The sequence below is a fragment of the Delphinapterus leucas genome, chromosome 15 (assembly GCF_059928025.1).
Source record: "Delphinapterus leucas isolate spDelLeu-1000000601 "Yukka" chromosome 15, BTC_Dleu_Yukka2, whole genome shotgun sequence".
Taxonomy (NCBI): domain Eukaryota; kingdom Metazoa; phylum Chordata; class Mammalia; order Artiodactyla; family Monodontidae; genus Delphinapterus; species Delphinapterus leucas.
This window is the reverse complement of record NC_143143.1, coordinates 44,534,464-44,550,839: the sequence shown is the minus strand read 5'-3', so window position 1 is coordinate 44,550,839 and position 16,376 is coordinate 44,534,464. Positions and strand designations below refer to the sequence as shown.

At 46.1% G+C, this 16,376-nt stretch overlaps 1 protein-coding gene across 7 annotated transcripts in view; it reads right to left on the bottom strand.

Annotated features, from left to right (window-relative positions):
* The window catches only part of LOC111185022 (kinesin-like protein KIF16B), a 300,702-nt gene extending 285,543 nt beyond the window's left edge, over positions 1–15,159 (bottom strand). For 5 of the 7 annotated variants that reach the window (XR_016387866.1, XM_022594146.2, XM_089896551.1 and 2 more), the window contains exon 1: positions 14,996–15,158. Coding sequence is in view for 5 of the 7 variants with exons in the window: in XM_022594146.2 (XP_022449854.2) it covers positions 14,996–15,042 (47 nt within the window). In the remaining 2 variants the exon portion in view is untranslated. Of the gene's footprint in view, positions 1–14,995 lie in introns of all 7 variants that reach the window. The other 2 variants (XR_016387865.1, XM_089896550.1) reach the window with 1 other exon arrangement.
* Between the last annotated feature and the right edge of the window lie 1,217 nt (positions 15,160–16,376).

Genomic DNA, 16,376 nt, shown 5'->3' with positions numbered 1-16,376 from the left:
GCCTCTGAGCCCCTCACGTTCCGTGGCTCTGCTGTTGGCATTTTCAAAGCTTGACAAACCCACTTCAGCATCTGAAATGGGAGGCTCTCCAACAGGAGTGCAGAGACCTGGCCCCGGGCTTGCCACAAGTCACACAGGGAAGGGACTTGAGAAGAGCTGTGTCTGCCTCTGAGGTTAAATGAGTGGATAAAGTCACATCACGCTGAAGCCACACAGAGAAAGCAAACTGCTGGTCTCGTTCTAGCAAATGCAACATTAACATACAGCCACAAGGAACTGCTCTCGGCCCTCACGTGAGGCCTCTGGGCCTCCACGTGCTGTTCCCTCCACCCGCTACACCTGTCCTCCGCGGCCAATGCCCATTGCAGGCCCAACTGAGCCGTCTCTCCCTCCGAGGGCCTTCCCCCAACACCCCAAGTCTCAGTGAGACCCCAACATGGGCTTCCACATGCACCACAGGACCTGGTCCCACAGAGGCAAGGTCTGTGCCAGGCGGGTGGCCCACCGTATCCCCAATATGCAGCCCAGCGGCTTTTCATGGTTTGGGGGGCTCTGCAAGATCAAAACTATTTTCATAATGGCACCAGGACATTGTTATTTGCCTTTTCACTCTCACTGACTGCCCAGTGGAGTTTTCCAGAGACTGCAAGGTGTGTGACGACGGGTCACTCGGGTGGCCGAGGGACTGTGTGCTTGTGTATTCTTCTGTTCTAAAAAGAGTCTGTTCTAATTTCTAATGTGGTAAAGATATCAATATAACCCACAAAAACAAAAGCTCTTTGGGGTCCTCAATAATTTGTAAGGGATCCCCAAAACTTTGAGAACTGCTGGTCTAGCACAAGGCCTGGCATACACCCAGCAGAGTTTAAATACTTCATGAATTAATCAACCAATCAATGATGGGGAGATGAAACCTCTATCAATATACTGATGTCTACTTTGTAGTCTGGTATGGACAAAGGATGGAAAAAAGAGGTGCCCAGGGGTCAGTTCACTCTTTCCTGGTTAAGAAGGGAAAGAAACAGATTCCCCAGCTGTTTGGCTGGGTGGTAGGTGGATGGCTAGGTAAGGAGATGAGTGAGTGGATAGATGGGGAGGGGGGGTGGATGTGTGGGTGGAAGGATGGATAGGTGGATGGATGGGTGGGTGTGTGGATAGGTGGATGGATGGATGGGTGGATGGCAGGTGGCAGAGCAGGTGGGCGGGAAAGTGGGTCCGCTCCAACTGCAATGCACTAGTTCCCACCCCTCTACGTTCAGTCACACCTGATGGCCCCCCAGACCAGCCTGGCAGCTGTTGGTGTCACTCCCTGGCTTTCTAACACAAAAATCTCATCATGTTACACCCATTTGTAAAATGGTTCCCTTTATCTACAGAATCAGCTTTAAGTTAAATCATTTTAGAGCAGTGGAAAGGAAGAAACAATAATAACGTCCAGACAGCACAACCTCCAGAATCTGGACCTCTCACCTCTCCACCCCCTGTGCTCACCAGCCAGCTGAAATGTCAGCAGTGTCTCAACACTGCAGCTCCCCAATCTCACTCCACAGTTTAGGGCCTCTGGACACTTTCTGCTTAAAATGCCATTGCCCGCCTTGTCTGCCTGGCCAACTCACTGTACAGAGTCCTGCCCTCAGACACAGAATCCTCCAGGATACTCCACTGTGCCCTGAACACCCTTCGTCACCCACACAACAGGGGGCATTCTCTTTGTGGCTACTGCTCCCACTAGATCATGAGCTACTGGAAAGCAGGGATCATGCCCTTGCTCCTCTCTGACCAAAGAAAAAAGCCCAATAAAAGCTCAATGGCCAGACAGATGCCAAGGTCACCAGGAAAACACCTGCTCTTCACCATGCGAAGCCTAGGCAGACCTCAAAGCTCCATTTCTGCCATAATGTCTACCTGTAGACTTGAGCTCACGTTGATTTTCCTTTCTCCAAACACATACTGTACTTTATTATCTACACAGAGAACCTAATACTTGGTGACGAGTGGACAAAGTCCACTCATTGCTGAGTTATGTAAGATTCTGCTCCATCGTCACAATATTCATGGGAAATCCGAAGAGGTACAACACAAAATTATAAGTTACCACTGATTGTGCCTACTCTGTGCAAGCACTTCACAGCCATTAATTCCTTAAGCCATTAAAATAACCTTACAAATAAGGTAATATTGTACCCATTATACAGATGAGGAAAGAAGAGACCAGAAGACTAAAGTAGCCTTTAGGAAACCATGTACGTAGTTCGTGGCAATGCCAGGATGCAACCCTGGGACCACCTGATTTACCTACCCTTCAACACCCATGCCTCTCTTGCACCTTCACTGAGCACTGTGTGAAAGTTTGGGATCATGGGGCAGTGAAAGCTCTGTCTTGCTAATTTAATCCAGCCACAGTCCAAAGGCATGCCCTCCAAGGAAAAGCTCACACACACAAAAAAGCAGTTTCTCTTACACAGACAGCACTTACTGTCTGCTGAATGAGGGTATGAATGAATAAGAAATGGCAAATCAATAACTAAAAGCACGGTCCAAAGGCTAAAAAAAGATGGTAGAGAAAATAAATGGGATTAATCCAGGACTGATTATCAACAGCTGTCTCTCAAAAGTCAGAGTAGAACAAAAGGAAGAGGGGAAAAGATGGTAAAAGCAGAAACAACCACAAGATCCTCTGACTTTTTAAAATCAAAAGAGAGAGGAATTCCAGCCAAGCTCAAATTAGAGACAATCAAATCAGTTTCAGAGCACTTATGTTCCAGGAAAGAAAGAATAAATTCCTTCCACTGGTCCTTTAATTCATTTATTACTCATCAGAAAGAACAGAAAATCTGAAAGCTGTTTGTTAGTAGAATGTACAGGCTGAGTTAACACTTAGGTTATAGGAAATAAGGTTCTCTTGGGGAAAAGCCCCATCAAGGATTAAAGGTCCCCACCTGTCCTTTGCATTGACATGTGGAACAATTAATCCAACCAAGGTGTTAACAGCTCAAACAACCAAGGACACCAGGAGGCAAAATTCCTCGATCCTTTGAGTGGACAGAGGTACTGGGGTCGTGGGTGGGGCAGTTACCTATTCTCATCCTTAATATATCAGTATAGTCAAAGTTGACCCTAAGAACAAGAAAAGCTAAATTAAAAAGGAGATATTTTACAAGACAAATAAATGCCTTGTGTCATCTTGGACCAGAGAAAAAGACACTATTGGGCAACTTGGGAAATCTGGATGAATCAGATCAGTGGATAATACTGTATCAGTGTTACTCACCTGGTGTTTAATTATACTACAGCTGTATAAGGTGAAAGCTACACGAGAACTCTGCACTATTTCTGCAACTTTCTGTACATATTTCAAAATGAAAATTTTTTTAAAAAGAAGAAAAACATCTCAATTGGATCATCATATATGAGCACCGGCCCAGGACTCCTGACATTTTTCTCACAGTTAGTTGCCCTTCTATCTGATCAAGCAGAGATAGCTCCTATAAAAACACTAACTTTACGAAAAGAAAGCCAACAGACCAAAACCCAATATTTTTAAAAGCTTTATCTCTGCAACTTGTTTCACTTCCGAGCTAGCCTCCATCACCTGGAATCAGTTTTTCTGGAAAGCTCCCTGGGGAACTTGAAGTCCCACTTAGAGAGAACTCACAAAGTGGTTTACCTGTGCCCCAAGCTGAGTCACTGTGATGGCTTAGACTCTGTTTAATAAATCCTGAAAATAAGAATCAGTAGGTGCACTCAGGCAAGAGACCACAACACCATGAAGCCGCGAGAGCTTAAGAAAGCAAGCTCCTGATACTGGGCATCCCATGGTGGGCTCAGAATCCTAGACTCTTTGAAGTTGAAAATTCTCATTCTAAGCTTTATGTATCCTCCTGGGATCATAAGCCCCACCCTTCAGCCCCAGCTTCCAAGAGGAAAGAGGACTGACTTTCTAACAGCATCCTAATTTCAATGTTCCCTCATGTGGAAAAATCACATTTTACCAAGTTCTGCTCTGAATAACAGATTCACTACACTAGTGTTTTCAAACTGCCGATCATAAATTCAGTTTAGTGGATAATTTTTTTAATGAAATAGTAAGAGAGTAGAAACATCAGCATGCATTGGGCTGATGAAGGTCTTACTGCAGATGTTTTAATGCATAGTCCTGTACAATCGTCACCAACCTTCCAAAGTACAAATGTCCTTCATTTTAAATGTGATTAATCCTTTTTCACTAAGTCAGAGGGGTAAAAAAAAATGTTTTAAATGAATCTTTTTTTTTTTTAAACATCTTTATTGGGGTATAATTGCTTTACAATGGTGTGTTAGTTTCTGCTTTATAACAAAGTGAATCAGTTATACATACACATATGTTCCCATATGTCTTCCCTCTTGCGTCTCCCTCCCTCCCACTCTCCCTATCCCACCCCTCCAGGCTGTCACAAAGCACCGAGCTAATATCCCTGGGCCTTGCGGCTGCTTCCCCCTAGCTATCTACCTTACTACGTTTTAAATGAATCTTATATTCACAATAACTTTTATTAGAAAATCTGAAATGTGTTCCCACGGGCAAAAAATAAATACTGTTGCAAACTGAAGTCAAAAAGTTTTCCTGCAAAGTATTTCCCTCAGATATGTATTAATTACAAAGAGGAAAAAATATAACAATACAGCGGAGAAGCCCAGCAGATACCACCTTGACCAAGGGACTGACGTGGACATCACCAGTAACGAGACATACTGGCATCATGACCCCCCCATGATAGGAAATGAAGGACACTTATGTGGCTTTCTTGCCAAAACTGCATAACTTCAGTTTAATCATGACAAACCGTGGGAGAAACCCAAACTGAGGGACATTCTACAAAATAACTGACTGGCACTCTTCTGAGACTTAGAAACTGTCACTGACCAGAAGAGATACAGAAGACATGGCAACTATATCCAATGTGGGATCCTGCACCAGCTCCTGGGACAGAAGGACGTTCTCAGGAAAACCATGTCCAGTTACCAGGGCTGCACCACGCTGATGCCTTGGTCCTGACAACTGCACCGTGGTTACATAAGACGCTGATGTTAGGGGAAGCTGAGTGAAGCATATATGGGAACTTTACTGTATAATTATTTCAAGTTAAAAAAAAAAATCCTTTTCTAAAGGAACAAGTGTGTTCTGTCCCATAAACTATATATCATTGAAACACAGTGTTTAACCTCCAATTCTCTAACCTTAAGAGATAAACATAACACGTATTTGATGTGTAATTTGTGTATAATTAACTTAATACACAGGGAAAGCCTGAAGCTGTCCTTTCCCCAGGCTCTTCCTCAGCTCTCTTCTACCTCCCCAGCCTAATACCCAACAGGAGGATCATCAAAATTCCCTTCTGCTCACAGGAGCAATGTGAGGCATCCCACGGATGCTGGGCTTCGGATCCCGGATTCCTTATAAGCATCCACATACTGAAAGACTGGGGAGGAGATGACAGCTGTTAATGCAACAAATATCTTCTGAGTATTCTCTGCCAGGCACAGTTCTAGGCCCTAGGGAAACAGACAAACCCAACAAGGTTACCAGCTCTCACGGAGTTTATGTGCAAGAAGCAGAGAGACAAGAAACAAGAAAACAAAAATCCTTTCACATGCATACACATGCCCATGCACGTGTGCACACGCGCACGTGCACACAAACTCAATAATGGTAAATGCTGTGAAGCCAGGAGACCAGTGCAATGTGATAAAGGCTTCTCAGAAGAAGTGACATTTGAGCGGGGACCTGATCTTTCTCTGAGCCCCAGTTTCTTCATCTATAAAATGGAGCTAAAAATATTCACCCCTGTGGGATTGTTGTCAAGAATTAAATTAGATAATGATGGCATAAGACTTAACAGAATTCCTAATAAGTGAGTGAGTGGCTAGAAATAGTCACTGGGGACAAAAATTACTTGCCGGGGCTTCCCTGGTGGCGCAGTGGTTGAGAGTCCGCCTGCCAATACAGGGGACACGGGTTCGTGCCCCGATCCGGGAAGATCCCACATGGCACGGAGCGGCTGGGCCCGTGAGCCATGGCCGCTGAGCCTGCGAGTCCGGAGCCTGTGCTCCGCAAGGGGAGAAGCCACAACAGTCAGAGGCCTGTGTACCGCAAAAAAAAAAAAAAAAAAAAAAATTACTTGTCAATACCATTACGGTGAAAGCACTTTCTCAGTTGACTTTAAATTCTACACATCCCATTGAAATTGCTCCAAGTGTCTATGAGTAGATTGCTGATCACAGAAACAGTTATTTCCCCTCCACTGGGTAGCAACAATGAATAATGAATATACTTGGAAATGGACAGAGCAGGAAACACACATGCTCAGCCCAGAGTGGGTGAGAGTGAAGGAAAGCTCCAGGCCCCGCCAGCAGTCGTGCCTGATGTGAGTCATTGGGCAGAATCCAAGGGAACAATGACAACCTTCCCAGGAAGGACTTCTCCATCACGGAAATCAGCCAGAGGCTTGGCCCTGGGGATGGGCCTGGGCGTGGTGGGGCACTGTCACATCTCCCCTAGGCCGTGTAAGTCTAGCCGTAATGTATTTCGTTTCATAAAACAGGCCTCAGCAAGACCGCATCGCAATTCCAGGACCCACAAAAATAGAAAAAGCTATTGAAATAATTTAGGAAGTTGATCATGAAATGAGAATGTGTAGGCTAAATCAGCTCAGACCAGAGTGCTATCTACGTACTGCACAACTGGACATTTCTAAATAACCTCTCTCTCTCTCTCTCTCTCTCTCTCTCTCTCTCACACACACACACACACACACACACACACACAAACTTCTCTGCCAGGCCCAGGTTTGCGATGCCCAGGTGAGGGCTGGGGTCTGAGCGCCTCACACAATCAGTAAAGGAGATTAGATTTTATTACAGGAGCCAAACTGCACAGGTGAACAGGGGTGAGCTCTCTCCTTCCTTTAATTCCTCCGTTAACTGGAAGGGCAGCGACAGGTGCCACCTCCAGGCCCCCACCGCCAGCCTCCCACCCCCAACCCCACTAGCATCCCCTCCCACCCCTCAACTAAAACAGTTCCCTCCAGACACAGGAGCCAATCACCTCCCCAGCCAGCTGAGCTCGGACCTCGACCTGCAGTACCTCCGATGCTGGTGACCCCCTCTCCTCTCCCTTGATGACCAGGACCTTCACTCTCCTGCTTTTCTCCCTTCCTGTCTCCATTGCCTGGCCCTCCACTCCTGTCCGCTTAAGTGTAGTTGTAACAGGTGATTATAAAAAATAATAGCAGCTCTGATTTGTTGAAAGGATATTACATGCCTGGAAGTATGCTAAACACTCTCTCTATATACACCCTTCCATCTAATCCCCTCAACAACTCATGCACTATCATTTTATAGCTGCAGCTCTCACATGCTGTGGCTTCCGTAGCCTTTTACAACTCTTAAACATAACTGAAGAGCTTTTATTAATGTTGATATACCCATTTATAGTTACCATATTAGAAATGAAAACTGAGAAATGTTTGACACAATGCACTGCACAGACTCACGACATCATCACACATCATGTAGCTTCTCGAAAACTCCACAGTACCCTCGTGAGAGAGGAGAGTAAAAACAGCAAATATCTTACTATGGGTGTGAAAACAGTTGACTTTGTAAACCCCCTAAAATAGGCTCAGTGAGTCCCTGTTTACAAAAGAAGAAACTGAGCCCAGGAGTAAAACCAACCTGCCCAGGTCACTTGGCCAGCTACCGACAGCTCGGTCTTAACCCACGTCATGCAGTTCTGCTATCCCACCCCTTCTTTCTTTACCATGGTCCTCCTCAGAGACAACGTTCACTGCCACCACAGCCGCTACCACCTTCAAGCGACCCACCTCCAAATATGCACCTGCAGAGCTGATAACTCACCTGAGTTCCTACTGCCTGCAGCCCCCACCAGCATCCTGAACCAACTCAACTGACCACCATGGCCCTCCACCCCCACAGGCTCATCCCACATCCTGACCTTGGCAAAGGTCATTCATCCACTTAATAGGGCCCCAAGCCTCTCAGTCATCTGACTCTTTGCCTCTCTATGTCCTACTGATTGGTCTTCAGAATGTCTCTTGCAAACGTAAAAGACAGGATATAAGATAGTTATACGTTATGCTGCTACACAAACAGGAAAAAAAGACTGGATTTAAATGCACCAGAACTTTAGGAGGGGTCATCTCTGGATCCGTGGAATTATGAGCGATTTTCAATTTGATTTCTTTGGTACACTTTTCAGCAGACGTTTTTTACAAGCATACATTATTTTCACAATCAGAAAATACCGCGAAGGTTTTTTCAGGGTTTTGTTTGTAAGTTTCATCCTTTGACTCGTCCTTTCCTGTTACTTACATCGCCAGCCTGGTCCAGAATCCCATCCCTACCGGTCATACTCCAGTTCTCTGAATGGTCTGCCGGCACTGGCCTCTGCCCACTCTAAAGGACATCTGAGGTCTCAGGGTCTTGCACCCCAGAATATGGCAGGAAAGTCAGTGGGATAATAGTGCATAAAAGGCACTTAGCACAGCACTTAGGAAACAGTCAATAAATGTTCACTGTTGCTGGAACGCTGGTATTATTTCCCTACACTGCTATATTTCTGAAAAGCCATCAGCAGCTCCCAGTGCCTAATAATAGTAGCCAATAGTTATAGAGCCCTTACTCTGGGGCCCAATACTGTTAGCAAGGGTTACTTCATTCAGTCATCATCTCAGCCCCACAAGGGGGGTCCTGTGAAGATCTCCGTCTTACGGGTGAAGAAACTGAAGCACAACACCTGAGTAAAGTGCCAAGACCCAGAGCTAGGAAGGTGCAGAGCCGGGATTCAAACCCAGGTCAGGCTTACTGTCCAGTAGAACTTTCCACGAGGATGGACATGATCTATCTGCCTTGTTCAATATGTAGCTACTGAGCATTTGAAATGTGACTTGTGCAACTAAGTAACTACATTTTACATTTTATTGAACAGTTAATTTAAGTAGCTGCATGCAGCCAAGGGCCAGCGCAGGACTGGAGTATAAAAGCCCAAACTCCCAAGCTTAACAAAGAAATGTCCTCACAACACCCTGCCCACCGACCTCTCAACTAATCCTTACACAAAGCTCCAGTTAGTCTAAGATCCCGGGTAACTGTACTCGGTGCCACCTGCCAGCCATCCCCACCCTCCTCTTATCTGAGTCTTCTGTACAATGGAGGGGCTTTAGAAATGAGAGTAAGAGAGACTTCAGCTCCAACCTGGACTCCACCGCGACCTAGCTGTGTGACCTCAGGTCTCTGAGCCCCTCATCTGCAGAATGTAGCCACTGTGCTAACTTCCAAAGATCACCAGCCAAGCACTTCACAGACGCTCTCTAAATGGTAGCTGGTTACACCCCTTCTTCGGGGCTCAATTCAAACCCCACCCTCTCATCCAAGGGACCCTGGGAAGCCCCGGAGACCTCTTCCTCCAGCTTCCAGAATCCCCTCACAGATTCTGTGTTATTTGCGTGTGTGGTGTGTCTGTGTCTCTCCTCTGCCACCAGCCCAGCCGTCCCCTGAGGCCGAGGGCTTCTGTCATCAGCGAGCCCGGGGACAACAAGTCACCAAGCAAAGGGCTCTGGAGGGAAGTGGAGCTGGCTCAGCCGCACTTTATTATCTGAGGGGTCTCAGTTTCCCGTCTGTAAAATGCGGGTGAAAAGACCTCCATCAGTGAGCTGGTGTGAGGGGGAAAGGAAGTTGCCAAGGTGAAGAAATGAGCACGGTGCCTGGTGCATAGTACCATCTCGACAGACACCTCCCACCCTTAACACGAGAGACTGGCGTCATCACAGACCCAAGAGGCTACCACTGAGCTATTTTCCCCAACACTCCTGCTCTTAAAATGGGAAAACTTCAGTAGAGTCTAAAGACATCAACCCCAGTCAAACTACCACTGGCGTTTTTTTCTTTTGTTTTTAACTTGATTGACATGACAGCAAATTCTACCTGAGAGGCTGATCGGGAAGAGAAGCTGAGAACCCTCACAAATAGAAGGCCTGGGGCGGACCTGCCTTATAAGACGAGAAAGTACATTATAACGCTAACATCTGGCCTGTTGCCAGCACTCAGCAAATTTTTTCTTTTTGGTAAAACATTTTTTAAATATGTGTTATGGAATAAAGGTGCCATCATTAAATTCTAAAAGTAACAGTAATAATAACAGCCAATCTTGGGGCTTCCCTGGTGGCGCAGTGGTTAAGAATCCGCCTGCCAATGCAGGGGACATGGGTCCGATCCCTGGTCCGGGAAGATCCCACATGCCGCAGAGCGGCTAGGCCTGTGAGCCATGGCTGCTGGACCTGCACGTTCAGAGCCTGTGCTCCGCAACGGGAGAGGCCACAACAGTGAGAGGCCCGTGTACCGCAAAAAAAAAAGAAAACAGCAATAAGGTAGTGTTGAGGTTCACGATGGGCCACCCCAAAATGCACCTCCACGGCATATTAATTGTTTTAAATTAAAGTTTCTTAAGAAACGGCCAATCCAACAGGGTCACTCTCACCCTCCTTTCTGTTTCCCTGAGAGCAGGAGAATCAATCTCCCATGTGAAGGGCACACTCCCTACATCTGGAGGTAGAAGGACACCCTTACAGTCAAAAATAGAGAATTCGGAGCCTTGTTATTTCTTTAATTTACTACCCCAAGCCCAAACTCTGTTTAGGCTCTTCAATAATTGGGCACACAAAACCTAAGTTTCTCTGTCCTGTCAATTCCTTACAAATTTGTTTCTTTTTCTCCTATTAAATCTTGGGTCAATTTTATTATTAGTCTAGCCACAAGAACTCAAGAGAGAGGTAGAGGGAGAAATTTCCTCCTCTCGGACAGTAGTAAAAACAAATTCATCACATGTTGTCCTTAATCAAGCACTGGGTGTTTCTTGCAAGGAGGACTGGTGACCGCAACAGGCTCCTCCTCAGAGTCAGTATTTCACCACACTGCCCCATCCTTCAACAGCCTGGCTGCAACGGCCAACCTCACCTCCCTATCACTCCAGGCCTTTCCTTCAGACTGGTTGCCTTCAGCGCCTGTACTCTTATTTACAATAGCCAAGACATGGAAACAACATAACTGTCCATTGACAGATGAATGGATAAAGAAGACATGACATATATACGTATATATATATATATATGAATATATGAATATTATTCAGCAATGAAAAAGGAAATCCTGCCATTTGCAACAGCAAGGATGAATCTTAAGGGTATTATGCTAAGTGAAAGAAGTCAGAGAAAGAGAAATACTGTATAGATCGCCCTTATATGTTGAATCTTAAAAAAAAGAAGCAACAAAATAAACAAAAAAATAACTTAGAAAAAGAAATCAGATTTCTGGTTACCCAAGGCAGGGGGTAGGGAATGGGAGAATTGGGTGAAGGGGGCCAAAAGGTACAAACTTCCAGCTATAAAATAAATAAGTCATCATGCACAACATGATGACTATAGTTAACACTGTTGGATAGTATACTTGAAAGCTGTTAAGAAAGTAAATCCTAAGAGTTCTCATCACAGGGGAAAAAAACATTTTTTTCTTTTCCTTTTTTTTTGGAAAGCTACATGAGATGATGGATGTTAACTAACCTTATCGTGGTAATCATTTCACAACATATACAAGTCAAGTCCTGCTCTACACCTGACACACAGAGCGATGCGTCAATTACATCTCAATCAAACTGGGGGAAAATATTTTTAACAACTTCCTTCAATCCTCCCAGACAACCAGCTGAAAATTCTTTCTCCAGTGCCAGTGACTTTTTAGATAACTTTTTAAAATTACATACACAAGTTTTCAATTATTAATTATAACACCACCAATGAGCAAAGTAAAAACTCAAACAGTAAAAGGAAAAAACAAAAAAAAGAAGCCATCTATCTTCACCTGACAGACTCTTGATCAGCTCTCCTCCCCAGAGTTACCACTGTCAGGCTTCTTATGAATCACTCTATACAGGTATGGCCGTGTGTGTGCCTCTATGTATATATTTTTCAACACACACATTCACACAGCTCTACTGTAGTAAGTGTGTATGTGGGTATCTTGCTTTTCTCACTTAATCCCCTATCTTGGAACTCTTAAGATCAACACATTCTTTTTTAAGTACTACAAAGCATTCTGCCAAATGAATAGGCAATCATTTAACAAATCCTCCATCACTGTACATTTAGATCATTTATGATTTTTTTGATGTTGTTCCAATGATGATGCAGAAACATCCTTACACATACTTCTTCGTAGGTAGGAATTTAATCCATAAAATAAAATCTTAGAAATGAAATTCCTCAACCAAAGAGTTTTATAAACCTCTAATCTTGACAGCTACTGTCAAATTTCCCAGCATGGAAGTCTCAGAGGTCTTGATCCTTTATGACTCCATCACCAACATTCAATGTTCAGTTAATATTCACCAATCTCACTAGTGAAAAATGGTTTCTTATGGCCATTATAACTTGGAAGTCTTTCCTTATGAGTCAGGCCAAGTACTTTTGGTTGGCCAACTGTATATGTCTTTCTATTTCACTCCAACTTCCAGATCACTGTCTCCCCATGAAACTGCTCTTTGGAAGGCTACCAATGCTCTTGTCTCCAAGAGCAAGGACCTCATCTTACTGGCATCCTCAGAGCACCACGTTGGCAACATCTGACAATAACCACCACCACCTCCTTCGGGAGACCCTTCTCCTTTCCTGCCATGACCATTTGCTGTGCTGGTTCTCCTCCATGAGTTGCAAGCCAATCTTCTCCCTGGAATCCTAAAGAGAAGCATATCCCAGTGTCCAATCCCTGAATCCCTTTTCTTCTCACTGTAAACATTGTTTTTTTAAAATCTACTGAATATCTGTGCTTTATACGTAAAAGTAAGATTTTCTCCTGCTGAGAAATTCCCTCCTCACTATAACATTCTTAAACGGTCATCCACGTGCAAAAGATTTCCAAACGTCAATCCTCAGATCACCTGAGACCCATGTTTCTTACAGTCTACTGAACGCCAGCAAAGAGATGGAGGTCCTTCCCACACTTCGGACAGTGAACAGGGTCAACACCTGGGACAACACTCATCCTGTGCTAGAGGCTGTCCTTGCACTTGACACTTACCGCATCTCCTACAACTTGCAAACCCAAGAGAGAATGCTCCCACCTGACCGTCCACCTTCCCCAAACCTCTTCTACCTCCTTGAGCATCAAACCTCAGCTAATGACTCTGTGTTCTTCCCCTTTCCCCTCCTTCTCACCCAATGAACTGCCAGATCCTGTCAATTCTGCCAGCAGACTGTCTCCGTGGATCTTTCCAGGCTTCCCATCTCCACCTATGGCCAGACTACTGCTTCCTTACCTCTTGCCCTAATCCTGACGCCACCACAAGAGTTCTCTGCTGAGAGCACAGACATCATCACATCCATCTACCTGGCCAAAGCACGTGGCTTTTGGACATGTTTCCCGCCTTCTCTCCACATACCTGGGCTTCAGGCCTACACTGTCAAGGCATGCACCAGTAGCATCCCTCCCAACCCACCCAGGGTTTTATGAGAGTCCCACTAGTCTGTAGTTCCTCCCTCACCAGAGAGACACTCAACAGACCTCATTTACCTTGTCCCACAGACAGCACCCAGCACAATGCCCGTGCATTTGGTAGGCGGCACTTAATAATTGCTTTCTAAAGCTGCTCAATACAATCTCGTAGCATGCGCTCCAAAACTTCTTTATTTCAAAGAAGGAAAGGAACTTCGATATACATGTAAATCCAAAATAAAGAACAATCTTTCAAAAACATCTCAAATGACTCTGGGGTCCATTTGTCTTGTAGGACTGAATATACATAGAAACCTATGTATTTTCTTAGGACTTACAAAAAAGTCAAACTCCTTCCCTAAAAAGCTTTAGAGATAACTTAAAAATCACAAAAGCACTGGTCTCCAATAGTTATAAACCAAAATAATGATTCCCTATCTGCCAACAGAAAAACAGATTCAGATGAGTCAAAGACGGCTCCGGCAATCTCTTGATTTTATGATCTTCTGATGACCTCCAAAGTTGATACAAAGAAAGTAGCAAAGGCCATATGGTAAGTCAAATGTCCAACTTGATTGAGAAGCCAATAAAAACAAATGGCCTTGTGTGAACTGCTCCTATCAATTGGGAAGGACACATCCCATTTAGACCTACTTCATTCTTTAAAGTTCTTTAAACCAGTTTAAAAAGCTAACTTTTGTAAAGCCTCTTTGTAAACTGATTATAAAGTAGTCACCGAAAAGCAAACTATTCCTCAGTGAACGCAAAGTCAAATCATTCTGAAAAGCATTACTTCGTACAAACATACAAGATTAAATTCTAAATGTGTTTATAATTCCCCCCCCAGCTGTTAACAACAGCATATTTCAAACACGTGTACTTAAGTGTCCTTGATTTTTTTTTCCAGGAAACAAAAGTTTTTAAAGTTTTGCCATCCACTCTTTAACCATAAGTTAAGAACTGCTAAACTACTGATTAGAAGTTAGGGTTCAAGTTCAGGGAACTGAAATCACGTCTTCTTAAGAGTTGAAAAAAGTAACACTGATAACAGTTAGAGAACTTCTGAGTTGGCATAACTGGGGGGACTTCGCCTAACAGCTCTGGTGCCCTCATGACCACGCTCATGGATTTACACCCTCGTGAAACTGTTCCCTTGATGTTTTTTAAAGAGAGAAGAAGCAAACTTCTTCAAATTAATGGGACCTGGAAGAGTTAACAGGCATCTCCTCCGTGGCCTCGTGAACTCTCTACCCCCCAGGGCCCCTCCAGGGCAGTGTGAAAGGAACAGCAAAGCTTCAAGTGGTCCAGGCCCCCAGAGGCCACAGCCAGGGCCCAGTGGGCCGGAGACCGGCTCTTGACACTTAAGTCCAGTCTGGCCTTGGAGGGGAGCTGGAGACCAACTTCCTCCGGGTGGGGACGCCTCAGGGGGCCGCCTGCGCCCCGCCCTCCTACTCACCTGCGATTCATGGGCCGGACCCTCACGGCCACCTTGACCGATGCCATTGCTCATCGCGGCCCGGACCACGCGGGTTCCCACCTGCCCAGCGTCCCGCGGCTGCCGGCGGCTCTCGACACTTGGCCCGCGGCTCCCGCCCACTTCCCCCTCTGCCCCCGCCCCTCCGCTCCCGGCCGGACCCGGCGGCCCGCGTCGGCCCCACCTGCCCTGCCACTGAGCATGCCCAGAGCGGCTCCTGCCCGCGTGATCCGCGCCCCGGGCTTTGACGGCGCCCGGGAGGCGCGGAGGGGCGGGGCCGGGTTGCCTGGGCGGGGCCTGGAGCACGGAGGGGCGGGGACAGGATGCCCGGGCGCCGGCGCCTGAGGTCGACAAATCTAGGCAGATCAAGTGGACTGGGAACGGGGATGGAGTCATTTCAGGGAAGCTTAAAACCCAACCTCATTCCTTTAAAAACTGGGGAGGAGGAGGAAAACGAGGAGTTCACAGTAATTTAGGGCCAGCGCAAGGACCCCAATCCTGGGGTCAGATCACCAAAAACAGTTTTTCGGCCCTTAACAAGGACCTGGCTTTACCCCACTGTACAGGTGTTAGCTCATGCAATTTACGGAGCAAGAAACTGAAGCACAGAGATTATCACAGCTTGATAGTGGGCAGCTCCTCAGGTCCTCTCTGCTACTCTAAGGCTGTCCGAGCGCGTGTGCTCTGGACCCCTAAATTCAGGGATACAGAGAAATTAAAATAAAAAGGGTACTGGAGGTTTTAAATGTGGGCGAGAATGGCTATATTGGCTGAAATCAGATCTTAATTGGACCCTTTTCGCACTTACGTTACAGTTTAGTAGTTTTAAACTTAAAGGAGTTTGGGGTGGGGATGACCCTCTCCTCCGGGCCTAGGGTTTCTGGGAGAAGCGAGGTCCGACCCCGTTTCTTGTCGGGAGGCCCCGTCCCCGCCGCCCTCTGCCGGGAAATGCATATTCATTCATTCAGTCCGTCAAGCATGAATGCATTCGGGCATTCTTTCACACACACCCAGTGGCCCACCTGTTAACTGCGGGCCACATTAACCAAGGCATCAGCTCTGCCTTCCTCCTGCTGCCCCATTCTGGGCCGCTTAGCCCACCCACCCCAACCCCAGTACCCCAAGCTTCCTGCCTCGGTTCCCACAGCTGCCCCCCACCTCGGGTGGGGGCAGGAAGGCCCACTGAAGGCAGTGCCCATACTCAAGATCCACTGCGCCCCCATGTTCCTAACGGGGCCACAAAGGGATGCTCTGCCCTCACCCTCTCCCCGCCGGTATTTCACGCCCCCAAGGGCAACCAGGAGCTGCTGGCAGCGTCCCTAGTTCTAAGGAAGGCGGCCAGACTGGGTCGGAGGGGCTACTC